Source organism: Strongyloides ratti (assembly GCF_001040885.1).
Source record: "Strongyloides ratti genome assembly S_ratti_ED321, chromosome : 2".
Lineage (NCBI taxonomy): Eukaryota > Metazoa > Nematoda > Chromadorea > Rhabditida > Strongyloididae > Strongyloides > Strongyloides ratti.
In genome coordinates, this window is record NC_037308.1 from 13849124 (window position 1) to 13876111 (window position 26988).

Sequence of the window (26988 nt, forward strand, 5' to 3'; positions counted from 1 at the left end):
TTTCCAGTTTCTTTTAAATGAATTGAAACAATGATGCGATTTTTGGTGTTAAGAAAAAATAAACTTAATTATATAATATTTGATATAATTAATAGGAAAAAATTGCTATATTAATTTTTTTAAGTTAAAAAAAAATTTACTATTAATATTTTTAAAATACAATTTTTACACCTTTCTTCTAATGATAAATGAAATTTTTAAACATAAATATCTTTTTAGTTTTATAAGAAATATCTCTATAAATACATACCTCCTTTTAAACAAGCATTTATTATATTATATTTAATATAAAATAATTTTTTTAAAAATCTAAATAACATTTTTAAATATAATGATAATTATTTCTTATTGTTTATTATATATAGTTTTACTATATTTTACATTATTATCTTTTGTAAAGGTATTTTTATTTTAATATTTTATTATTACTATTAATTTTTTAAGATATCATTAACAAATGACATTGATGAAATGTTTGCTAGGCAAAAAATTTTACAATCAATCCTTGACCATTTTCAATTAAAGAAACCTTTACCAATTGATGTATCATCAAGTGTGAGGAAAAAATATGAAAATCATATTGATAAAATTAATGAACATGATGAAAATAAAAAATTTGTTACCTTTTTTGATATACCTTCAAATAAAATTATGTTTCCAATAATATTTTTTAAAATACCAAAAATTTTAAGATCATATATTTTTAAAGAAGGATCTATAAAATTAGATTATTACTCATATACAGATCATGATGAAGAATTTTTTGGTAATATTTATGTAACAACAAAAGATAATGAAATAATGGAATGTATTGGAAATGTAACATTTGAAAAAAATTTACCATTAAATGGTACTATTAATATACCGTTAAATATTAATTTATTATCAAAAATAATTGATTTAAATGAAGAAAATATTGAAATTTTTATTAAAATTCATAAACAAAATGTAACTTTTCCATATTTATTAAATTTTGCCTCCCTCAAATTTCATTCAATTGATACAAAAGAACGCAGTAAAAGAAATGTAGAAAATATATGTCAATCAAAATCTTCAGAAAATTCATGTTGTTTACGGTTATTAAAAATAAATTTTGATGAAATTGGTTGGAACTTTATTTTAAGTCCAAAAGAAATTAATACAAATTATTGTTATGGAAAATGCTATAGTTACAAATCAGATTCATTGGTTGGAGATGCCATTTACAGATTATACTCAATAAGTAAAAAAGAACATAAAAGATGCTGTTATCCTACACAATTTAGAGAATTAAATATTACAATATTTAAAGAAGGATCATTCATTGAAACTAAAATAATAAATGACATACTGATTAAAAAATGCAGCTGCTATTAATTTTTTAAAAATAAAAAATGTAAAAATCTAATCTTAAAAAATTTTTTTAAGAAGATAACACCAAATTTATTTAATACTAAAATATTATATCTACAATTTCAATCATAACTTTTATTTTATTTAAATTGTAATATATATATATATATATATTATACGATAAATATTGTAAAAAATATTTTCTAATAATAAAATATTTTTTCAATAAAAAAAAGTATAAACAAATATTATATATTTATCATTACTTATAAATTTTTTTTTATGTTTAAATATTAATTATTAAACAAAATTTTTTTTAAATAAAAACAATTACTTCTGATATATTAAATGTTCAATAAGCAATTAAATAAATAAATATTTTAAAATTTAATAAATCAAATTAGAAAAAATCATATGGTATATTTATTTTTATAGTTTACAAACTTTAAAATGAAAAATTGAATGATATATATAATTTAAAAAAAAAAAGGATAAATGAAAGAATTATTGTATCAAAACACTTTGTCCCATTGGTTTCAAATTTTTACTAATTTTAAATGTGCATCCAGTATTTGTTTTTATATCTTCAACTGTTAGGTCATCTCTTATTTCAATTAATGTTAAACCATCTTTTTTACAAACATCAAATACAGCCATATTTGTAATGAGACGAGAGACACAATTTTTTCCTGTTAATGGTAAATTACATTCATCTAAAATTTTTGGATTTCCATCTTTATCAACATGTTCCATTGTTACAATAACACATGCACCTGGAGCAGATACAAGATCCATTGCTCCACCCATACCTTTAACCATTTTTCCTGGTACCATCCAATTTGCTAGATCACCATATTTTGAAACTTGCATTCCTCCAAGTAATGTTAATTGAATATGAGATCCTCTTATCATTGCAAAAGCCTCATCAGATGAAACAATAGCTGCACCGGGTAATAATGTTATAGGTTCTTTGCCAGCATTAATAAGATCAGGATCTTCTTTTCCACGTTCTGGATATGGTCCAGCTCCAATAACACCGTTTTCTGTTTGTAAATGAACAGTAATTCCTGATGGAATATAATTTGGACATAATGTTGGAATACCAATACCAAGATTAGCATACATTCCATTTTTAAATTCTAAAGCTGCTCTAGAAGCAATAATTCTACGAGTTTTTTCACTATCACTTTCTACAATTTTTTTATTTTTTGCATCATTAGGTGATTCTTTAAACATTGGTCTTTCAATTGGTTTAATATAATCTTTTCCTTGAATAACTCTATTAACGTAAATTGATGGAACATGAATTTGATTTGGATCTAATTCTCCAATTTCAACAATTTCTTCAACTTCAACAATTGTACATTTAGATGCTTTACACATAGAAGTATTAAAATTACCAGCAGTATGCCTAAAAATAATATTTCCTAATTTATCAGCTTTCCAAGCTTTAATTAATGAAAAATCTCCTGTTATAGCTTCTTCCATAACATAATTAATACCATTAAATGTTCTTGTTTCTTTTGGTTTACTACCTTTAATCATTTTATTTCTTTCATTATGACAATATTTTACAGGTGCACCACCTTCTTGAACAAGTGTACCAAAACCTGTTGGTGTATAAAATGCCGGAATTCCTGCCCCACCAGCTCTAATTTTTTCAGCTAATGTACCTTGTGGTGTAAATTCAAGTTCAATTTCACCATTCATATATTGATTCATAAATAATTTATTTTCACCAACATAAGATGATATCATTTTACTAATTTGTTTAGTCTCCAGTAATCTTCCTAATCCATGTTTTTCTGTACCAGCAGTATTTGAAACACACGTCAAATTTTTAGTACCCTTTTTAACAAGTGCAGAAATTAAATTTTCAGGAATACCACATAATCCAAAACCACCAACAAGTAATTTTGATCCATCTTTTATATCATGAATTGCATCATTGGCATTATCATAAAATTGAGCGTTTAATCTTCTTCCTATAGAAAAATTTCTTATTTGCCCATTAAACAAAACAGAAAGAGAAAACAATTTTTTTTTATAATAAAACATGCTTTTTTTAAATCTAATTAATAATATTTAACTAAAAATAAAAATTTTTATTTAATAAATTTTAATAAAAGAAAAAAAAAAACTATTTTAATTTTATTAGATTTATAATATATAAAATTAGAAAAATATAAATAAGATTTTTTTTTAAAAGTACTTTTATAATATTTACTATAATTAAAAAAATTTTATATTACTAAATATTGCACTAATAAAAAAAAAAAAAAAAACATTTTTGCCATAATCAAATTTGAAACTAGTTTAATATAAGTGCTGTTTAAGTTTTAGTAATCGTCGTAAGACAAAAAACATTTTAACAAAACTAAACCTGTTTATTTATATTACTCTTTATAATATATACAATTCTACTTTATATAAATAATGAAACAAAATTTAAAATTCTGGTAAAAATTTAATAAAAACGTGATCAAATAACTCACACCTATTGATTACTAAACAAATTTTAAAAACTTAATTTTTATAATTAATGATAAAAATGATAAATGATATCATTTAAATATGTATAAGGAATAAAAATTAATAGTATAATGATAAGTGATAATTTTTTAAAAAATATTTATATCTTTTGGAAAAAATAAAAAAATTAAGATAATCTTATGGATAAAACTTTAAAAACACTATAAATAATATCATACAATGACTGTGTATTTTTTTAATACCTTTATCTCTTCTTTTTAAAGAGTATATCAATTTGAATTAAAGTAAATGTTAGTCCATAAAACCCTTGAGAATTTTACATAAAAAATAATGTAATTCTAGGAAATTTTGTTACTACTTGCGATTTGATTATATATTTGTTTTTAATTAAAAAAATATATATATTTTTTTTTGGGATATATTTATAAAAAGTCTTAGGGGAAAAAAAAATTTTGTATTTTAAAAAAATAAATTTTAAAAATAATATTTATAAATAGGTAAAATTGAATAACTAATAATTTATTATTAATATAATTGTACAATACTTATAAAAATTGAGTAATATTTTCTCTGTCATATCAATATAAATGATCATTAATTAATTTTTATTATTGATGAATAAGAAATTTTTTTGTAAAATTTATACCAAGAAATTGTTAAATTTATTATTCTTGTATTTAATATTATTATATTAAAAAAAATTTATTTGTCAAATTTGGAAGTATTTTAAAAGCAATAAATTCTTTTTGTATATCAATTGACAAAATTATTAATGTTCTTGACAGTAAATAAATATTAAAATAAAAATTATCATTTAATATATTACAAGACTATTAAACCAAAAATAGTTAAAGTATTATTTTATGATCTTAATTTTGTATGTTTAATACTTAGTATTACAATGCTGATAAGATTCAATTTGTATGTATTATTATGATATCAAAGAACTATAATACATTAGTTTATAAAGTATAGTAATAATTAATTGATATTTTAACAATTTCTTAGAAATTAATAAATGTAAAAGATAAATTTTGTTGCACTTCAACTAGTTAAGAAAATTTTATTTCTAATAAATCAAATAAAAAGAAGAAGATAAAACAAATTTTTGTAACATAAATAATTATTTATAAAAAAAATTATTGCCAATAGAATTATTTAAAAATATCATAACTTTTTATTCAATATCAAATGTTAAGTAATAATATATATAACAATAAGAAATATATTTTTCATAATTATTACACTTCAATAATTTTATTTATTTTTATTCTACATAAGATGATATACGAATATTACTATGTCTAAAAAAAAGAAAACAATTTTAATGAATCTTCAATAAACTAACCTATAATTTTGTTGTGCTGGAATAACATGTGAAGATTGCATACTACTTCTAAAATTAATCATTTTTAAAAATTTTCTTCTGCATGCATTAATCATTGTTAAACTAATCAATCCACTTATAAAAGGTACCCATTCAATTGAAAAAAATAAAAGTGTTCCTAATCCTTTAATATTAAATTGAAAATAATCAGATGCTTCAAAAATTAATATTGGTGTAAAAGATAAAAACATTGGAACTAAAGCATGACAAAACATTACTAAATTTAATTGATTTTGTAATGATATAGATTTAGGAGACATTGAATTTTTTTGTGATTTTAATTCTTTTCTTATTTTATAATATGAGTAATAAATTATAATAACAGCTATAAAGCTAACTAAGAAAAGATATACATTATAAATTAAACCATATATTAAAAATATATTTAAAATAATTACTTCTCTACCATATTCTATAAGTTCATATTTATATGACTCTTCAATTAATTTTATTATATGTTTATAACTTGGATCATCTGATGGTATTATACAGAAACTTAAAACTATCAATGATATAGCATGCCATATAATTAATGAAAGTATAACTAAAGTTAATTCTACATTTTTTATTTTATAATTACTTAAAAAATATATATTAAAAAAAAATATTCTACAAAAAGAATACTTACCGTATTATAATTAAATATCTATAAAAAAAAGTAATACAAATATTACAAAAACTTAATTGAAAAAGTGTCATATGAAAAAAAATACAAGCATAATTCCATACTTTATTTGGTATTAAAAATGATATACCTTCAGTAAAAATTATTATATAACCATTATAAGTTTCCATTGACATCATTACAATTGAATTTGATAATGCTAATAAAAGATCAGTAATTGTTACTAAATAAAGTATTCTTTTATAATTATTTATTTCATGTTTTTCCATTTTATATAAAATAAATAAAAGTAATGAGTTAACTGCACCTCCCAAAATAGTTCCAATAAGATCATTTATTGATAATAATCTTCTTATAGTCATTAAATAATTGTGTCCCATAAATAAAGTATTCATTATACTTTTTCTTATAATATTTTAATTATATAATAAATTTGATTTTTTTTATTTTATTAGTTTATAAATTTTTTTAACAAAAAAAACATTATTTTTTACTTTTTTTATACGCCTTTTTTATACTTCATAAATATTATTTTTTTTTTTGCTCATCATATTTTTTTTTATTATTAATACACATATCTATGAAAAATTTTTATATTTTTTAAGAATAAGAAAAAAAAAATTTATGAATTATTACAAAAGAATTATATATATAGAAAATAATTATTTGAAAAAAAAAATCTTTTTTAACCATGTAAATATGTTTTTAATATATTTTAAAATGTCTAAAACATATATTAAATGTATTAAGAAAAATGTTTTCATTTATTTTAATATTTTTATACTAACAAACATGTATAAAAGTAAGAATTATCTCAGAAGACAAATCTGTTTACAAGTTAAAATGTGAGTAATTATTTTTTTTTCAAATATCAATTACAAATAAAGTATTAGAAAATTTTAAATATTGTTAATAAATTTCAAATAAAATTAGAATATAAAATTTTATCAAAAAAAAAAAAATTAAATGTTTTGCAAAATTAAATTCAATTATATATTTTAGTTAAGATTATAAAATCTTAAATATTTATAACATATTTTATTATATTATAAATGTATTTTTTAAAATTTAAAGATACAGTATATTAAAAATAATGTTTCTAATATAATAAATTAAAAATTCTAAAGGTCAACTAAACTTTTTATAATAATTTAAACTTTTAACAGGTAATTAAAAAAAATTACACTAGAATTTTTTTTTTTTTAGATTTATTAATAAAATAAAACATAAATCAATCTTATTTTTTAGTTCAATTTTGACAAGAAAATATATTTTATTATCACAATAGATTACCTTTACAAAAACAATGATTTGATAAATGATAATATTTTATTTAAATTCACATGTGTTACTTAAAGAAGTTGAATTTTTTTTTATAATCTAAAATATATTTATTTTCTTAAACACAATGATAATTTTTTTTTGTATTGAAATAAAAATATTTTTATTATCAAATTATTGCCCTCAAAAATATTCATTTTTAATTAAAATAAATAATTGTTAAAATTTTTTAATAAAAGTATACAAAAAAAAACAGGTGTTTCATTTTTATTTTTAAATTAAATATAATAATATAAAATATTTTATAATATTATAAATTTTTTGACCAAAAAATTTTTCTCAAACAATATGTTACTCTTTTAGTGAAATAAAATACATATTTATTTTTTTGTAAACATCTTAACAAAGCACTTATTATCTTTTAATAATAAAATATTAATATTTTTAAAATATTTATATATTAAGGTTAGAAAAATTATATATAAATTAGTAGTATCTTATAGATATATCACATTAACTGATCAACATAATAAAATGATATTTTGTAAAAGGTTATTAGAAATGTGATTAAACATTATAATATTATTGTTATCAATATATATAAGAATAGAAAATAAATATAAATATTTTAACCTTCATAGGAGTTTTTTCATTTTTTAAAAATATTTTTTTTTTTTTACTTTAATATTTTGTTATTTATATTTTTGATAATAATAAAATCTTTTAATAATATTCAAGTATTATTTTATGAATATAAATATATTATTTTTCAATTGTTTTTACTTTTTAAAAATTTTGTTAAAATTATTATTTTATTTTTATGGAAATGTAAAGATTTTCTATATAATAGAATAAGATATATTTTAAGACTTGTTTAAGTATCTATCAAGGCCAGAGGGTTGATTAATTAAATACAAGGTTAATATATAATTTATCTATATATAATGCTTCAATAATTTAAATACATCTGTAAACTATCAAATAAGTTTTCTTTTTTAATAATATATTATATTAAAAGTATTTACTTTTATGGATCATTAAATTTTTAAATATAATATAAAACTGTTATAATTTTTATTTATTATTTTTAAATATTATTTTTACTTTATCTTTTTTTTTGTGTACAGTTAAATATACAAGAAAAATATATTAACTAAAGAGAGTAAAGAAGATTAATGAAATATAACATTTTCCTAAACATCTGTTGATGGTAAAAACCAGGCATTTATATATTTATTAACCAATATAAATTTATACTTTTATACTATAATATAATTTCACTTTATATTAAAACAGTTTTTTTTATTTTAAAAATTAGGTTGATTTATTTAAAAACTTTTTATTTCAATTTATAATATAAGAACTTAACGTTACATTAACTAATTAAAATTGTCTTTTCACATAATTTATTTTCTTGTAATTTCCTTCTTTAATTTAATATATCTTTAAAGAAATAAAACAATTTAAAAGAGTAAAATGAAAAACCAAAATATACTACTACAACTCATAAAAATTTCAATCATCATCTGTCCCCATACTGTCATTTCATATTTATTATTCATCTAAACTTTAATTATTACCTTATTATAGTAAACTTCTTATTATTATGCCATTTATTGTTAGTATTAAAATAATAAACAATACAAGTATTAAATAGGGACATACTTTTATGACACTTTATATTAGATAATTTAACTAAAATGTACATATATTATAATGGCCAAAAATAATATATTTTATTATATTTTATATACAAAAGATATTTTTATATAAAGTATATTTTACAATAAAATAATATATGTCTCATATATCTATTTATATATATTAATAATAGGAAAAAAAAACAATGATTGACTTAATTTAAATATATTATTTTTATTCATATTTTTAAATTTTAAATCTTTTTTTTTTAAATTATATAATATTTTTTATTACCAAATTTACATAAAATATATACTATATACTATTTTAAAGGTTATCCTTTTGATTTACTATATGTCATTAACATTTTCTTTTAATCTTTTTGATCATGCCGTCTTTGGTTTATATTATATTTTTAATACTTAATATTCTTTTACCATTTGTCACAATTGAATGTTAAAATAGTCTATTTGTTTTTTTTTTAAATAAAACTTTTTAATCAGTTTTATATATAAATCTATTCTTTTAAACAAAAAAAAAGAAATAAAAAGTTAACAAATATTATTACTTTTTTTTTGTTGTTATTTTAGTATATTAATATCAAATTTCTTTTTAATAATTTTATGTTTTGTTAGAGGGTACCTCATTTATTAGAATAAAAAATGTTTGAATAATCAGTAAAACTAATAATAATGTAGGATATATATATATATATATATCTGAGTACTTTGACCTATGAAATAAAAAGCTAACAGATCTACACATATGGCATTATACATATCTCCTCCTATATCTAACCTAAAATGTTGTACTTATTGGTCATTTATTGTTTGTTTTTATAAAAATATATCTACTGGAAATCTTTTATTATTATATATTAAGTAAAAGTACACGTACAATCTAATAAAATTTTTCTTTTCTGTTATTATTACTAAAATTGCAAGAAATTCTTGTTATCAAATAATATTACTTTATATATAAAATTTTATTTATTTATTAAAAATAATTTTTTTTCTTAAAATATCTTTTTTTTTGTTTTAATATTTTATTTATAAGGATATAATAAATTTAATTATTTATATAAATTTTTTAAAATATTATACATTAAAATAAATTTTATACGTCAAATAGATATTTAATACTATTTTTATCAACTTATTCATCCAATAATTAATAAATGCTTTTCGTAATCAACATTATGTACATAAAAAGATTCTTATCATAAAATGTATATATTTTATTTTATGACAAACATTATTAGTAAAATTGAGAATTTTGTTGACAATTAATATTATGTACATTTTATAAATACTATAAAAACAAATACATCATTTCTCGTAATGTATATATTTTAAAAATATACAATTATATAATTGAAATTTTTAGTTTTATAAATAAAAAAAAAATTAAGATTTGTCATAATGTTTTGTTTATTTTTTTTTTTGTACAAAAAATTTTGTACTCATATCTAATAAGAATTGTTTTTTTTTATATATATATTAAAAGGTATTTATTAGTAATATATAAATAAAGATGTTTTTAGTTTCGTTGAGACTTTTGTAATATTTTATACTACAATTTTGTAACATTAAAAGAATTTAAATATAAAATTTTTCTCCTGATACCATCTTTACTCATTTTATTATATTTTTCTCTTTTTCCTTTAGGTAAAAGATGTCCTTGTTGATGGATTCTTTCTTCTTTTTTTTTTTTTAGTTGACCCTTGCTTTTTATTTAGTTAAATAATATTATTAATAAATTTTTTTTTTTAGATACATTAATATTTTTTTGCTATTTTTATAAAATAAATATTTATAAAGTAAAAAAAATTAATTATAGTTAGTATTTTATAAAAAATTTTTTCAATTTTATTTAGTATATTATAAAGTATTTTATTTTAATATTTTTAATCTTAAGTATTATTTTTTTTCCTTATTAAATATTTTATATGCATAGTTAATTATAAAAAAAAGAGTTCAGTTAATTAAATATTTTATTCTTTATCTATAAACATTATAAAAAAGTAAAAAAAGAAAAAATTATTTTTTTTTAATGTTAATACAATAAATTATATACATAAATTTACAACATATATATTATTATAAAAGCAATAAGAGCATGGTAAAATGAACAATACATTATTAATTACATTGTCGTGGAAGTTATTGCATACAATAAAGCTTTAATCACTAAACAATTAATATTTTTTTTTTATTTCCCATTCATTTTTCAGTCATTTATTTTAAACAATTACACAACAACTTAGTTTATATAAATTTATAATTCACAATACTAAAATGTGTTCATTCATCGTGACTTTTTTTTTTCTCACAATCTATATTTAGATTTATTTTATTCTTTTAAAAAAAAATGAAATATCAATAAATTATTAATAATTAAAGTTTTAATAACCTTTTTAACAATATTTTTATTTCAAATTTTAGTCTTTTTTTTTCAAATGTTTTTTTTTGTTTAGTTTTGTTATCATAAGTATTGTTTTTCATTTAAAACAAGCTTAAGACTGAAGGTTATTTTTTTTATATATTTGTTAGATTTTGTATATTCTTTTTTTTTTTTTTATCAAACTACCAATAAAATTGGTATCACTTTTGTTTTATTTAATATCATCATTTCTTCAGTTTTATTGAAGAAATAAAGATATAAAAAAGAAATCTTATTTTCGTAAAATTTGATGTTATAACTTGTCATTCTTGAATTTTCTTTTTTATGTATGTCATTTATTTGAATACAAATTTCTCTCTTCAATTTATGATACTTTTATAAAATATTTTTATATCTCTTTTTATTAAAAATTTTCTTTTTATAGTATTATAAATCTCAAAAAAAAATCTATATTCAATTTTTTTTTATACTAATCACTTGATATAATATAGCGTTTAATAACGCTATATTTTTTTAAGAAGCAAAGATTTTATTCCTTATTAGCTCATCTATCATGAATGGAAGGAGGAGTGAAGATGAAAGTAAGTTAATTATTTAAAGTAAAAAATAATTATTATATTATTTTTTTTGTAGATCTGTATCCTTTGATGGTAAACTCTTCAAATGTAACTGTGAGACGTCCAATAATTACTAGAAATTCTTCTGATGGAACATCTAATGTTAAATCACCACAATTATTAAGTAATATTAATAATTCTAACTCTCCAACAATAATACATTCAAATAATAGTGTTAATAAATTATTAGAAGGATTAAATAGCATGTCATCAACAAGGTATATTAAAAAAAAATATATTTCTAATAAAAAATGTATCATTTTTTTTTATAGTATTTTAATAAAAAAACAAGCAGAAATACAAATGAAGGCAATGAATTGCATGACTAAATGGGCTATAGAAAATGATAATGCAGCAATAGATGATGTAATGAGAAAGACAAATGAAGTATTTAGACTACTTTCTGATAGATTGATACATTTTGCCAATGAACATGAAGCATCTATTAAAGTACTTAAAAAAATTGAACAAACAGAAAAAGCTATTAAGATGGGTGAAAAAAAGTTATTACAAATTAATGAACAGGAAAAAAAAATAACAAAAGATATTAAAAAATTTTCTAGAACATCATCATCTTCATTTTTTAAAAGTAGAAAACCAACAGATTTAGCTATATTACATCATGATTTAAATAAGATTAAAAATGCTAAAATTAATGCTGAAAAAGAGTTAAGTGATGTTAAAGCTGAAATGGAAGTTGTAAAAATGTTTAGATTCAGAAAAGGAATGGAGGTATGTTTTTTTTTCTTTTTATAAATTATTTAATTTTTATTATTTTTTTTTTAAGGGAATGTCTATTGCATGGAAAAATTTTGCTATCGATTTAGCTTCAATATTTACATGTCAACAGGAATTAATAAATATGGTTCCAGCTGTATCAACAGAAGATGTTAGAGAAATGATCTATGAAGGAGGTACTCAGACAAGTAGTATTGTTGAAGATTTAAAAGAAAAATTAAGAATAAATAATTTTTCAAGTAATAATGATAGAAATTATGGTAGAAGAAGTGAACCAGTAAGATCACCACCACAATTATTAGGTGAATGTACTAGAAGAGGAACACCACCACCACCATATTCTTTAGCAATTGCACCAGAATATGAAACACCAACACCAAGAAGACATTCAACATACGTATCACCAGCTTCATCAGAAGATTCAGATTACTCATCTAGTAGTAGTACAAATGGAAATAGACAAAATGATAGAACTCCTTTAAGAGTACCAATTTGTCCAAATGGACAGATACCTAATGGAAGACTTTATCCTACTCTTTCTCCAAATCCATATAAGGAACGCCTTCGTTACCGTAATGGAAATCGTCTTTCTCATTATCAAAATCATGAAACAGCAGCTTAAACAGTTTTATATTATTCATATATGTATTATCATGCTACCTATTAAAGTGTTACAAACAATTTAACCGGACAGATTACATATTCTTAAAATACTTTCAAAAAAAAAGTTACCATGAAGAACTAGTCAATATTTGGATAATAATTACTTTTTTTTATTTGAATTTTGATACAGACATAATTAATTTGACTTAAAAGTATAACTTATTGTATCAAAATGGATTAAAAAACTTTCACTACTATTATGAAAATAATATGTAATCTTTTTATAAGCATAACCTTTCATTTTTGTATTAACAATTAAACATATTTAATATTTTTCTTTTTTTTGTCTTTATTTTTTTTTAATTAAATGTAATAAAAAATTACTAGAGATTCAGAATCGCATTTACATCTTTATATTCATTTTTCAACTTCAATTTTTAAATAAAGTTTACTCAAATGAATATATATATCAGATCAAAGTGTAAGATAATCATCATCATCTCTATACTTGAATTTAAGGATAACATTTTTTTTTTTTGAAGATTATTAAGTAATAAGACTAAGATATTAGTTTTATTCCTTACGTGTATATCGTACTCAGATATTCAAACATGACAATTAAATGCAAAACCACTAAACAAGTATATCAAAAGTTCGTTATAAATATTTTTAGTTTTATCAATAATTTTCTTTTTAAGATGGATTATATATTTACTCTTCAAATAAATATTTTTAAATAAAAAAAATTTTTTTTTATATTAACAATGTATTGGGGAATATTTAAAGATTTGATAGTGGGTTTTTTTTTATAGTTAAAAGAAGTATATATAAAGGATTATTAGTAAGTTACATGGGTAATTAAAGTATTTAAAATCACCGAAATATGGGTATAAAATTTGTAACTACCTTAAAAATAAGTTATTTTAAGTTTTACAAAAAAAAAAGAAAGATATGTTTGGGTATGTTTTATTTTCTATTTTCTTATTAATATTTATTTTAGTATTATTATCATTGGACTATTTTTAAATCAATTTTTATTTATTTATCCATATGGTGATTGTGGACCATTTTTTAATAGATATAATCCTATGTTTTTACCAATGGGAGGAAATTTTTTACCATGTAATAATATAAAACCACAAATAATACCACAACCATCTGTAAATAATATGATTCCTAATTATACACCCTGTACAAATTGTAATCCTTTACCACAAGAATATCAAGAAAATTATCCTCAACCACAAATTACACCACCATTTTTACATCCACCACCATTATCATTAAAACCAATTACAATTATGTCACAGGAAGAAAATCAACAAAATCCATTATTATATAGAACAATATATCAAAATTTATATCCACAACAATTACCATCAACAAATAGATTTTTATCAAATTGTAAAGAATGTTTTGATAAATTAACAGTTTTAAAATATTTACAAAATCGTAATATTCCAGAGGGTGATCCAATAAATGAACAAAATAATATACTTAAAAAACCAACAAAAATAATAACAGAATATGAAAATTCAGGAGAAAATAAAAATCCTTTTATACAATCATTAAAACAAGGATTAATAGAACAAGAAACATATGATGGAAATTTATATAATAATGATAAAAAAGATAAAGAAAAAATTGAATGTAATGTATTTCCAAATACAACATATTATTCACCACCACCAGCTACATCATCATATCCAACAAATGAATGTTGTGTTGATTGTGAAGAGGAATGCCAATATAATATAACAAACACTGATAATTTTAATAATAATAAAATATCTAAAAAAATTAGACGTTTATTAGCTAGTCAATCCCTCAATACAGATGTTAAATGTACAAATAAACAATTAAGAAATATACTATCTCGTTATATAGGATCAGATGCCAAAAGTAGTGTTAAAATAATTCAAAAAGTAGGAGATGAGACATTGTTAGAGGCACACAATGTTATTTGTAGTGAAGGGAAATTTTATTACATAACAAGATCATCCTCATTTTGTCAATTAACTATTGGAAATGTTCATTGTTATATTTTTAGAGTAATACCATAAAGAAGTTTTTACATACTTTGATAATTTTTAGTATATATATATATAAATATAAATATATATATATATATATTATTTAATTTTTATTATCAAAATATATAAAAAAAAATTTTTCATTATATTTTTATTTCTATATCATTTTCTTTATACTTTTTTTTTTTTCATATATATGTCAAATAAAAATTCATAAATTAATAACAAACAGTTTATAAAAGTATAATAGTTATATTAATAAATATGTGAAATACATTTAAAATCAAATCAAATAACAAAAGTAATATTAATTATATGTTTAGTATATATAATGTTGTTAATATTTTATTACTTCAAAATTGAAAACATTCCCCAAAGTAGAATAAATGTGTACTATTTAAACAAGCTAATTTCTTTAGTAAAAATTTTTATTCACACAACAAAATATATATTTTTGTACATATTTTTAGGATATAAACAACGTTTATTAGGATATATACCCTTAAAACAAAAGTACTTATTTTAAAAGAAAGCGGTATTTTTATACTATTTTCTTAAAAATATAAAAATGTTCTAATGATTAAATTGAAGAAAGTCTTGGATTTATTGTTATTAAAATGTTTGTGAGAAAATATATATATAAAAAAAATTTTTTTTTTTGTTATTAGAAATAATTTTATTTAATTGTTAATTTAAGTAAAAATATATTTTAAAGAATAATAAATATATTAATTTTTTTTTTATTATTAAATAAATTTTTATATTTTGAATGTATTAATATTGAACTTTTTATTATAAGATATAAATATTAAATTATGTCTATATAAGTTCTTTTTTTTATCATTTAACCCGCAATTACTTCTTGAAGTGAGTATTCTTGAAAAGGCGAAAGAAGAAAAAGAGGTGAAATAATGGAAAGAAATAAGTTGATAAAATCTATATTTACTTTAAAAATCTTTTTCCTAAACATTTCTTTTTTGATTGCAATATTATATTGAATTTTAATATACTATACTATTTTATAAAAATAAACTACATATTTTATATATTTCATCATTCACCTTAACCTATTATATATTAATATTTGTTTTTTAATATAAAAAATTGTTTTAGAATAGGATTCTTAAGTGTATGATGCATGAAATGTTGAGGTTTAAGGTGGTTGATTCATTATTAATCTTATGAAAGAAATTTTTATATATACATTATTTTTTTTGAAGAGTTTAATATTGTGGATGAAGACAACAGTTTATTTATTAGTCCCCTTTTCTTTGTATTTAATTTCGTTGAATTGAAACTATTCTTATACATATGTATATTATACATATATATATATAAAACGATGAATGAAAAAGATCCTCACTTCAAACTATTATATTTTTGGTCACTTGAATTACTTGATAAATCCCACAGGGCTATTTATACAAAAAAATGTTTAATAAAAGATAAGAAATTACTAGTGAATTATACTTTTTCTTTGTAATGGAGCTATTCCTAAATTTTTCATGATATAGTGTTCTTCTTCTCCTGTCTATTTACCTTCTTACAAGACATTATTAGGAAATGTATTGAAATTTGAGAAAGGATTTTGTGAAATTCACTTTATTAAATAATATATTTAAGAATTATTAAAACCTAATATTTATCCAAGGATACTTTAGTTGATTTAATACTGTAACGGTATTTTTTTTTTTTATAATATTATTTTAAAATATTTAATATTTAAATATATATGTATATATATGTATATGTACATATATGTTTTATAAATATTTCAACATCATTCATTTGTTATTTTTTTAATTAATTTCTTTATTATTAAAGTTTAATAATAAAAAAAATAACCTTAAGATTTATTTTTGATATTGTCATATCAAAGATTAATAATTATAAATATTTACAAAAAAATTACTATACAAAAATATATGATTTTATTAAATATAAAATATCTAACTATTTTTACAATTTATTTTTTTTTTGCAAAAAATTTAGCTTAAATTTCTACATAAATATATTTGTTAACTAATTCATATTTTATTTTTTTTTTTTATATTTTTTAATATCCATAAACAAATGATAAAAGTTTTTATTTTAAGATAAAAATAACTCACTCTCATAAATTTGGATGACCCAATTGTTTTTAATGCTTTTCTATTGTTAATTTTTACTAAAAATATGATTTCTGCTTTATATTATTAATCATTTTAATATGATGTTTAAAAAATATTAAAAATAGTGTAAAAGTAATCAAATTTAAAGTTCATATTTAATTTGTTTTTTAAGTAGCATACTTATTACTACATTCATTTTTTTTATATAAGAATAAAATATAAAAAAAAAAAAAATTTTTTTATGTCTTTAAACTATTATATAAATGTAACGTAATTAAAATTTATCTATACAATTATATTGCTATTATGGTAATCAAAAGAATTTATTTTATTGTAATCAGTATTTTTAACAAATGTTTTTAAGATATAAAATAATATTATATTCTTATTGTTTCCGTTTAGATTTTATTTTGAATCTCAATGTTCATTTTAGTTATCTGAAACTTTTATATATTAAAAAAAAAGCTTTAATATTTTTTTTTTTAAAAATTATTTTAATAATAAATAATTAAGTATAAATACTATGAAATAATATTCATATTTAGTATCTATTTATTTATACCTTTTTATATATCTGCATATCTATATATATATATATATATGGTGTACTTATAAGTTTGTAAATTTTTTAACTTTTTAAAACTTATAAATAAATAACACAATAATATATTCATCTTTACTTTTTAACATTTTCAGTTAACTTTAAACAAATGCTTTCTAATATTCAAATAATAATATATACTTAAATTTACTTTATTAATTTATGTTTCTATTCTTATAAATATTATATAATGTAAATCTAACAAAATTTTTCTTTTTATAGATGATTAAAAAGTAACATAATTAATCAATTAATTGCTTTAAAATAATTTATTTTAATTTTTTTTTATATTTTTATCAAATTTAATATTAAAAAAAAACGAGATATTTTATTTCTTTTCAATATTTATAAATGTTTTTTTTTTGCCTAAAAAAGTACATTCATTTAAAAAAAAATTAAAAAAACTAGAAAATTTTTTCTCATAAAAAAATTATTACTATGAATGATAACGAGGATAATTGTCTTTTAATAACTAAACAATTTTTATATTACATTTTTTTGTATACATTTATTTAAGGAAATAAGTAATGATGACGTGTATGGAAAATGACAAAAATTGTCTTTATGCTTCAACATCATTCACACCTCCCTATGTTAAAAATTTTTATGAAAGTACAACATTAACAGTACCAAAAAATTTAAATGATAATTCACATTCATCAAACTTAATGGAGAGTTTTATTATTCGTTTCTTATATACAGATTTCTTTCTAATCCTTTTTTTATTTGGTTTTTTTGGTAATCTTTTAAATTTATTAGTATTGTTATCAAAAAAAATGCGTAATAGAACAAATGTGGTATGTTTTATTTAAAATTATTTTAACAAAAACATTTTATTTTGTTGTTATTATTATTTTTTTTTTGTTTGTTAATATTTGACACTTATGTATCATCTAAATATATACATTAACAACAACAACAAAATATTTACATATCCATTTGTTTCAGTTATTTGCGGCAATGGCTTTTGCTGATTTGGGATTTTTGTTGTTATCTTTAATTCCATGTGTTTATATGAAGTGGTATACTTATATTCCGGGATGGTTTAAAGCATTTTATATTAGGAATAATATTTTGACAACTTGGCTTATTAATTGGTTGAGTGCCTTTTCAATATGGTAATTTTATAAATGAAAAATTAATTATTTAATTATTTATATATATATCTTTTTTTTTCTTATCTTAAATTTTTATTATATTAGGGTGATGTTAGCTGTAACAGTAGAAAGATTAGCTGTTGTGAGAAAACCTTTTGGACAATATAGGCCTATAAATATAATATTTGGTACAAAAATTTTAATTATCCTTATTCTTTCCTTATTTATAACATTACATAATTATTTATCAATAAAAACAGAAAATGATAATTCTGGAAAGTATGTTCATACAAAAATTACAAATAATCCTATATTTACAATATGGGGATGGTTACATGCTTTGTCAGTCGTTGTAATTCCAAATATTGTACTATTAACATGCAATGTTATGTTGATAACAAATCTTAGAAAACAATCATTTCCTGTTGAGTTGGCTCAAGAAAATAATCAACCATTAATTATTAGTAGAACAAAAATTGAAAAAAAAGTAATTTAATAATAAAAAATATTAATAATAAATATTATTTTTTTTTAGATAACATGTTTAATTGTTGTAATATTAACAACATTTTTAGCATGTAATATGCCAGGAGCTATTATATTTTTATTACGAACATTAAATATCAGTTTTAAAGATGTTAGTTTATAAAAAGGTAATTAAATTTTATATAATTATTTGTTACAGAGATACTATAATCAATTACTTCAAGTGATAAGTAATACCCTAACAACAATAGGAAAAGTATTAAATTTTGGACTTTTTTGTCTATCAAGTAAACATTTTAGAAAAAGTTTAATTGAACAATTAAAAATATGTTGTTTTTATATTAGGCATATACCAAATTCTTGTGGGAAAACAAAAAGCACTTATTTACAAGGTAAGATTTAAAAAAAAAAATTTGTTTTTATAAAAATTATTAAAAACAAACATATGAAAATATATAATAAATGGTTAATAATATTATACTTTTATTTTAGATACAAAATATATAAATAAATTATCGTATTGTCAAACAGAAAGTATAAGACTTAGTACGAGGGAACGTTTAATGACAATAACAACACCTACCAATACAAATGGTAATCATACAAATTCTAAATTTTCAAAACCTTATCATCATTCTTTTCATTTTCCTATCACTGTAAATAAAACAACTGGAGAAGGAGGACAAATGAGTATAAAATATTCATTAAAAGATAATTATAATCCAAAGATGCGTGGTGAAGTCGTTGATACAAGAATTATTGCAAGAAGAGCTGCTAGTACAGCTTTATAACATATTTTTTTTTATGTAAAATATCAAGATTTATTATTTATTTCAATACATGTATATATTGTTAACTTTATAATGTCTTTATGATCTCAAAACATATTTATTGTAGTAATATTTTATTACATTTTATTAATAAATATTATTATTGCAAAAAAAAGTAATTTTTTTTTTATTATTATAATATATATCCTTTTTTTTAAGAAAATGTCTTTGATTAATTATAAATATTTTTTATAAAGGAAACCTATTACAGTTTCCTGTTTATAAAGATGTAAAGTTTTGCATAAGATTTCTATTTTATTTTTCATTTTTCTAATCATTGAAATAAATATAATCTCTAAACTTTTAAAAAATTTTCATAAAAAGTAAAATATATGGTACTTTAAATTAATAATGTAATATTTTTCTAAATTAAATTATTTACACAAAAATAAATTTAAAAAAAAAAGACATTATAAAAATTAATAAATTAAATAATAACTTATTAAATAGTAATAACCAAATAATATATATTCATATAATTGATAAATTATTATAATTCTATTATTAAATTTATAATATTAAGATTTTTGATTTCTCATAACTTTTTTTTTTACATTTTAAAAACTTTATTACTTTATAAAAAATAATAAATGAAACATTATTTGGTATTTGATACTTTATACATATTAGCTTAAATGCATCAACACATAATATTTAACAACTATTTAAAATTTAAACTTAAAATAAAACATTAAATAAATTAAAAAGTTTTCCAATTTTTTGCATACAGTTGAATTAAATAACCATAATATTATTTAAAAAAAAAACAAAAAAGAGCATTATACTTAAAAGTTATAAAATAATTTTTTTTAACTTCTTTTATAAATAATTAACTTAAAACCAATTTATTTTACTGTATATATATATAAATGTAAAAATTAATTTAAAAATATTATAATTAATAATTTAAAATAATATACTTTTTATTAGTAAATTTTTAGTTATACTTCATTGAAATATTAATACTTAAAATTAAAATATATATAGTAATGTATAAAACTTATACTAGTGTTCAAAAAATTTTAATATCACTCAAACATAAAAATTGAAGCATAATGTGAATATAATTTGATTATCTAAAAAAATAAAAACGACTTTTTAAAAAGTACTTTTATATTAAAAAAAGTATGAATAATTTTATAAAATTTTTGATCGATATTTAATTTTACTTATAACAGTTATCAAAATTCATAACTTTTTTATTTCATAAATAATATTTTATAACATATATAAAAATTAAGTTACTTTTTATTTAAAAGTATTACTATTAAAATTTATTTTTATGCTTTGATTAATAATAAATTTTTTTTCTATAAAATTATAATTTATAATGTTTTATTTTTTCATCTAGTTTTAAAATTCTTTAAAAAAAAAATTTTACATATATAAATTAATTGATTTTTTTAATTCAACTTTTATCAAACAATTTTAATGAAATTAAAAATTAAACATAAAAAAATGAACATTAATTTTTGTCTTATTAATAAATCAATTTTTTTTATTTTACATCTATATTCTTCGTCTTGTTTTAATATTTAAATTTTTGTTTTTTGAATATTAAAATTACCATAAAATTTGTTGAGAAATTATTTTAAAAAAATTTTTATACAACTAAAATGTTTATCTTTTATTACATAAATTTTAATGAACTGATAGTAAAGTTAAAATTCAAAAATCATTTTTAAAATATTTGTCATATATATTATCTTTATAACATTTTTATTTGTTTATTTTTAATTTGTTACATTAATGATAAAATATATAGTTAAATTATTAATATAATTATTTAAAACTATTTATGTAATAGCTTTTTAATAAAAATTTTATTAAAGTAAAAATAATTTAAAAAAAAAAACATTTTGACATATTTATAATAATCATAAAGTTTTACGTCAAATATTATTCCCTATAAAATTTTTTTGGAAGTAAAAAAATGTTAAAAAAAAAAGGTAGAAAATATTTTAAAATATTATTAATAATAAAACATTAGTAATTAATAAAATATAATAATTTATTTGATGTAATATATAAAAATAGTATAAAATTATGTAAATATATAATTAATATATGTACATTGAATTAATTTATTATTTATTTCCCATAAATATATGATGTATTGTCTACATACCAATAATATTTTTTGCCAAAGCTTCTTGGTCCATTCTAAATCTTTTATTTGGTTGACTATTACCAATAACATTTTTAGTAAAACTTGTATCAAATGTTACAAAATTTTTTATATTATCATTTTTCAATTTTTTTGATGGTAAAAAATGCATATTTGTATGTTCAAAAGATATATTTCTATAAAAATTATTATTAGGTATAAAATTTTTTGAATAAAGAAAATTTGTTGATTTGTTATTCTTTGGTTCTTTTGTTAACAATTTTATTTCACTTGATTGTGATTTTTCTAAATCAAGACCAGGAAAATAAATAGTATCACACTTTGTTTTACTTTTAGGTCTATGATAAATAATTAAAAATAATATTAAAATTTTATTACATACCTAAAAAGTGATTTTGAAAAAGAAAGATTTCTTAGCTTTGTTTTAACATGATTACTAAATACTGATAAAAGTTTGGCTTTTTTTAATGGTGGTTGAGCATCAGATTCTGTATCAAATACATTATCAATCAAACAAGTAGAATTTCTTTTCAAGTTTGGCATTTGTTATTACATAAAAAAAAGATGATTAATATAGTTATGGTAATATATTTTAATAAAATAACGCTACATAACAATAATCTTTTATCTTTGCATATCGTTTATTTATAATAAAATGAATTATTTGACAAAAAATTTTAAAATTCAAATTTTATTTTATTATTTATTAATTTAAAAAAAATTAAAATATTAAAAATATTTTTTTTTAAAGTATTTATGTCAACCAAACAAAATACAAGTTCTAACCAATATAATAACATTGAACAGGAAAATGAAAACAGTACATCCCCACAGACAATAACAATCACTAATTTGATAAATGGAAAAAAATATGAAATATCAAAACGTATAGGAAAAGGTGGTTGGGGTGTGACATATTTATGTTATGATTATAAAAAAAGAGTACGTGCTTTAAAAGTGGAAAAAGATACAGCACTTGAGTGTGAAATTGAAATATTAAATGCTGCTAAAAAAATAAAATGTATTCATTTAGCAAAAATTTATGATTATGGTAGTTGTCCAGAATTAGATGAACCATTTATAATTATGGAATGTTTAGGAAAAAGTGTTTCTGATATAAAGTCAAATTTACCAGGAAAAATGTTTAGTAAAAATACAGCTTTAAGAATTTTGATGCAATGTTTAAGTGGATTAAATGAATTACATATGCTTGGATATATATCAAGAGATATAAAACCATCTAACTTTTGTGTTGGTAGAAATTCTATTGCACCAAAATCTATTTACATTATTGATTTTGGTGTTGCAAGAAATTTTAAAAATGATAATTCAAAGACAATCATTAAAGAATGTTTACCAACTTCATGGAAAGGTACAGCAAAATATTGTTCATTAGCTAATCATATGTATCATAAACAATGTAGACGTGATGATGTTGAAAGTTGGTTTTATATGGCTATTGAATTATTAGAGGGAAGATTACCATGGAATGGAGTTAATAGAAAATTTAGATCTACAATTGAAGAATATAAAAAAATGCTTCGTGAACCTGATTGTAATTTTTATGTTAAAAGTCCAAAATTTTTAAAAGATATACTTATAAAAATTGATTCATGGAAATTTTTAGAAGAACCAAATTATTCTTTTATTCAAAATCTTCTTATACAAGAAATAGATAGAGAAGGTTATAAATTTGATGATCCATATGATTGGGAAACAATACCATTAAATGATATGAAAGAAATTGTATCAGAAATTATAACTTCAGAAGAAAATAATAACAAAAAATAAAATAAAAATTATGAAAAAAAATAATATTTTTATTTATATTAACAAAACAATTTATAACTGCAAACATTGTATAAAAATTTTTTTTTTATAATTAAATATTTTCTTTGTAGATTTAATATTTATTTTTGTATTAATGTGGAGGTTCAACTAATGTATAGTCACCAAATGATCTTTTAATGAATTTAATATAATTTCCATACATCGGTCGTATAATTAATTCTGCTGATAATCTCATTTCATCTGTTCTTAATTGTGTTTGAACTTTAAATTGTCTCATTATATTAGCAATTACACATTTTTCTTCCATCATTGCAAATCTTTGACCAATACAATTTCTACTTCCTGCTGAAAATGGTATATAACAATATGGATGTTTAAGATCATTATTTATAAAACGTTCTGGATTAAAAATTTCTGGATTTTCCCAATATTTTGGATCTTTATGTACCATTGCTGAAACAATAGCAATTCCTGTATTAGGTGGAATTTTATAACCATTAATTTCAACTTCTTCTGTAGTATTTCTTCCAAATAATGGAACTGATGGATAGAGACGTAATGTTTCTTTAACACATGCTTCTAAATATTTTAATCTTCCAATTTCATCAAAATTAATAGGTCTTATTTCTTCACCAAGTACATCATCAATTTCTCTATGAACTTTAACTTGTATTTCTGGATTTGCTGCCATTAAATGAAGGAACCAATTTAAAGCAGCAGAAGTTGTATCATGACCTTCAAATGTAAAAGTATCAACTTCTTCAAGTAATCCTTCCATAGGAAGATCACCTTTAGCATTCATTTCAAGCATTAAATCAAGGAATGCCATTTTATATGAGGAATCTTCATTCCTTTCTTGTTCCATTAATTTTCTTATTCCACCACATTTTTCTGCCATTTCTTTTCTTTTATTTATAACAGTATGAGTAAAATCATGTAATATTTTAACACATTTATCATGCTCCTTCCCATCACCTACTATATTAAACATGAAGTCTGAATAATATTGTGGCTTAATTTGTCTTTGATGAATGATGTATTTCATTTTAAAAACAGCTTCTAAATATTCTGTTTGGACAGTTTGTGCTTTAATGTCAATACCTAAAGCTGCCTCACAAATAATGTCAAGTGTACAAAGAGATATTGTATGAAATACATCAACAAACTCATCTTTATCTGCCAACTTTTCAAATTTTCCCACTAATGTTTTAGCATGCTTATTAAAGATAAATACAAAATCCTTTAAAATATCATAATGAAATGCTGGTGTTAGTAATTTTCTTCTTGGTTTCCATTTATCTGGTTTACTAAAATAAAATTAATAATTTAGTTAATAAAAATATTTTATTATAAACAATAAAATAATACCTTATTAAAAGTCCATCACCAATCCATGGTGATAAAAAATTATATTGAAAAAGTTTATTCAATAATTTAGAACTTCCTAGTACTCCTTCTATCTCCTCAGCACCATAAATTGCAACAAAAGGCAATGGTCCAAGCCATACTTTACATATTCTAGCTCTTCTATTTTGAAGCATATATCCAATACCCTGAAATTGTTCATAAAATTTGTCTGGTTCAATTTTAATTTGATGAAGATTGCCAATTAGTGGCAATGTTGATATTCCTGGTACTTTCTCTAATGTTTTTAGATAGTAAAAAATTTTTTTAATTACAAATGTTAATAATAAAGTTATAGAAATAACTAAAAAAGTGTTGCCTATTGCACCCATGACAATATAACAGTGACTGAAATTTTAATTAACTTTCAATTAAAATGTAAATTTTTAATTATCTTTAATGATTATAATATTTTTTCTAAAATAACTTTAAATAAACTTTTTAGACTTTAACTATCAATAGAACAATTTTACCTTGATAAATTAGTCATAATACTTTTATATGTATCAACTTTTTATTACCATAAAAAGTACCTTTTAACAATTATAATAACTAAGAATATGGATGAATTAGTTAATTTAAAAAAAAAAGCATATAAGTAAAATTATTTAATATTTTATAATACTAAAAATTAGGTATAATCAAGTTATGAGATTCATACATATTTTATTATTTGAAGCAACACAAAATTTACTCAAATCTACCATTTAATAGGCACGTATTCTTTGATTAAATGAACAAAATGACTATAAACTATACTACGATCAGAAAGCGATAAGATGAATTAGAGTTTTTATATAACAATCTTTTGACCTGATAGATATAAAGAAAGATAGAAGAAATTTTTATATAAAATGATCCTTTAATATAATATTACAATTTACCAGAAGTAGGACACAGATGAAGGTGTTTGATAACAATTATATAAAATACAATAAACAATTACTATATTTTCACCTTTAATATTAAAATGAAAACAAAATTTTATATTAAAAGAGAATGTTTTTAATTTATTATTATCAGATATTTATATATATAATTAACAAAAAAAAAAAAAAAGAAAAATTCTGTAATTTTTTATAATTCTATTTTTAAAACAACCATTAAAATGAAAGTTTCATTATAATGACAAAGTTATATATATGATATATATCTATATATATATTTTTTTTTTTGGTATAATAAAATATTTATTTTCTTAGTTAATTTTTAAATAAACAAAATAAGGTGAATTATATTTTTTTCATGACAGATGACGAAATAAAGCTATTAGAAAACATTTTTGCATAAATACCTGGTGATATATTAACAACAAACATTTTATTATTTTTTTTTTTTTACTTTTAAAATAAAATATTTATTATAGAATTTTCATAAGAGATGATGA

At 19.0% G+C, this 26988-nt stretch overlaps 9 protein-coding genes across 9 annotated transcripts; 5 read left to right on the plus strand and 4 right to left on the minus strand.

The window, feature by feature from the left end:
* Positions 1–331: 331 nt before the first annotated feature.
* On the plus strand, positions 332–1356 carry SRAE_2000440900 (LD29161p; the record flags this gene model as incomplete). The annotated part of the gene is made up of 2 exons (XM_024643277.1): positions 332–400; positions 445–1356. The coding sequence occupies 2 exons, from the start codon at positions 332–334 to the stop codon at positions 1354–1356; spliced, it is 981 nt and encodes a 326-aa protein (XP_024508962.1).
* Positions 1357–1836: 480 nt separating this feature from the next.
* On the minus strand, positions 1837–3390 carry SRAE_2000441000 (Succinyl-CoA:3-ketoacid coenzyme A transferase 2, mitochondrial; the record flags this gene model as incomplete). Its single annotated transcript, XM_024643278.1, has 1 exon — positions 1837–3390. The coding sequence occupies one exon, from the start codon at positions 3388–3390 to the stop codon at positions 1837–1839; it is 1554 nt and encodes a 517-aa protein (XP_024508963.1).
* A 1702-nt stretch (positions 3391–5092) lies between these two features.
* On the minus strand, positions 5093–6199 carry SRAE_2000441100 (7TM GPCR, serpentine receptor class d (Srd) family-containing protein; the record flags this gene model as incomplete). Its single annotated transcript, XM_024643279.1, has 3 exons — positions 5093–5129; positions 5174–5768; positions 5968–6199. 3 exons carry the CDS (start codon positions 6197–6199, stop codon positions 5093–5095), a joined length of 864 nt encoding a protein of 287 aa, XP_024508964.1.
* Positions 6200–11715: 5516 nt separating this feature from the next.
* Positions 11716–13139, plus strand: SRAE_2000441200 (Hypothetical protein; the record flags this gene model as incomplete). Its single annotated transcript, XM_024643280.1, has 4 exons — positions 11716–11743; positions 11796–11997; positions 12052–12511; positions 12567–13139. 4 exons carry the CDS (start codon positions 11716–11718, stop codon positions 13137–13139), a joined length of 1263 nt encoding a protein of 420 aa, XP_024508965.1.
* A 932-nt stretch (positions 13140–14071) lies between these two features.
* SRAE_2000441300 (Ground-like domain-containing protein) lies at positions 14072–15183 on the plus strand (the record flags this gene model as incomplete). Its single annotated transcript, XM_024643281.1, has 2 exons — positions 14072–14079; positions 14121–15183. The coding sequence occupies 2 exons, from the start codon at positions 14072–14074 to the stop codon at positions 15181–15183; spliced, it is 1071 nt and encodes a 356-aa protein (XP_024508966.1).
* A 3458-nt stretch (positions 15184–18641) lies between these two features.
* SRAE_2000441400 (G protein-coupled receptor, rhodopsin-like family and GPCR, rhodopsin-like, 7TM domain-containing protein) lies at positions 18642–20239 on the plus strand (the record flags this gene model as incomplete). The annotated part of the gene is made up of 6 exons (XM_024643282.1): positions 18642–18662; positions 18814–18983; positions 19068–19449; positions 19498–19599; positions 19648–19840; positions 19941–20239. 6 exons carry the CDS (start codon positions 18642–18644, stop codon positions 20237–20239), a joined length of 1167 nt encoding a protein of 388 aa, XP_024508967.1.
* Positions 20240–22398: 2159 nt separating this feature from the next.
* On the minus strand, positions 22399–22949 carry SRAE_2000441500 (Hypothetical protein; the record flags this gene model as incomplete). The annotated part of the gene is made up of 2 exons (XM_024643283.1): positions 22399–22744; positions 22789–22949. The coding sequence occupies 2 exons, from the start codon at positions 22947–22949 to the stop codon at positions 22399–22401; spliced, it is 507 nt and encodes a 168-aa protein (XP_024508968.1).
* A 213-nt stretch (positions 22950–23162) lies between these two features.
* On the plus strand, positions 23163–24197 carry SRAE_2000441600 (Protein kinase domain and Serine/threonine-/dual specificity protein kinase, catalytic domain and Protein kinase-like domain-containing protein; the record flags this gene model as incomplete). Its single annotated transcript, XM_024643284.1, has 1 exon — positions 23163–24197. One exon carries the CDS (start codon positions 23163–23165, stop codon positions 24195–24197), a length of 1035 nt encoding a protein of 344 aa, XP_024508969.1.
* A 130-nt stretch (positions 24198–24327) lies between these two features.
* Positions 24328–25933, minus strand: SRAE_2000441700 (Cytochrome P450 4V2; the record flags this gene model as incomplete). Its single annotated transcript, XM_024643286.1, has 2 exons — positions 24328–25504; positions 25566–25933. The coding sequence occupies 2 exons, from the start codon at positions 25931–25933 to the stop codon at positions 24328–24330; spliced, it is 1545 nt and encodes a 514-aa protein (XP_024508970.1).
* Positions 25934–26988: the final 1055 nt, after the last annotated feature.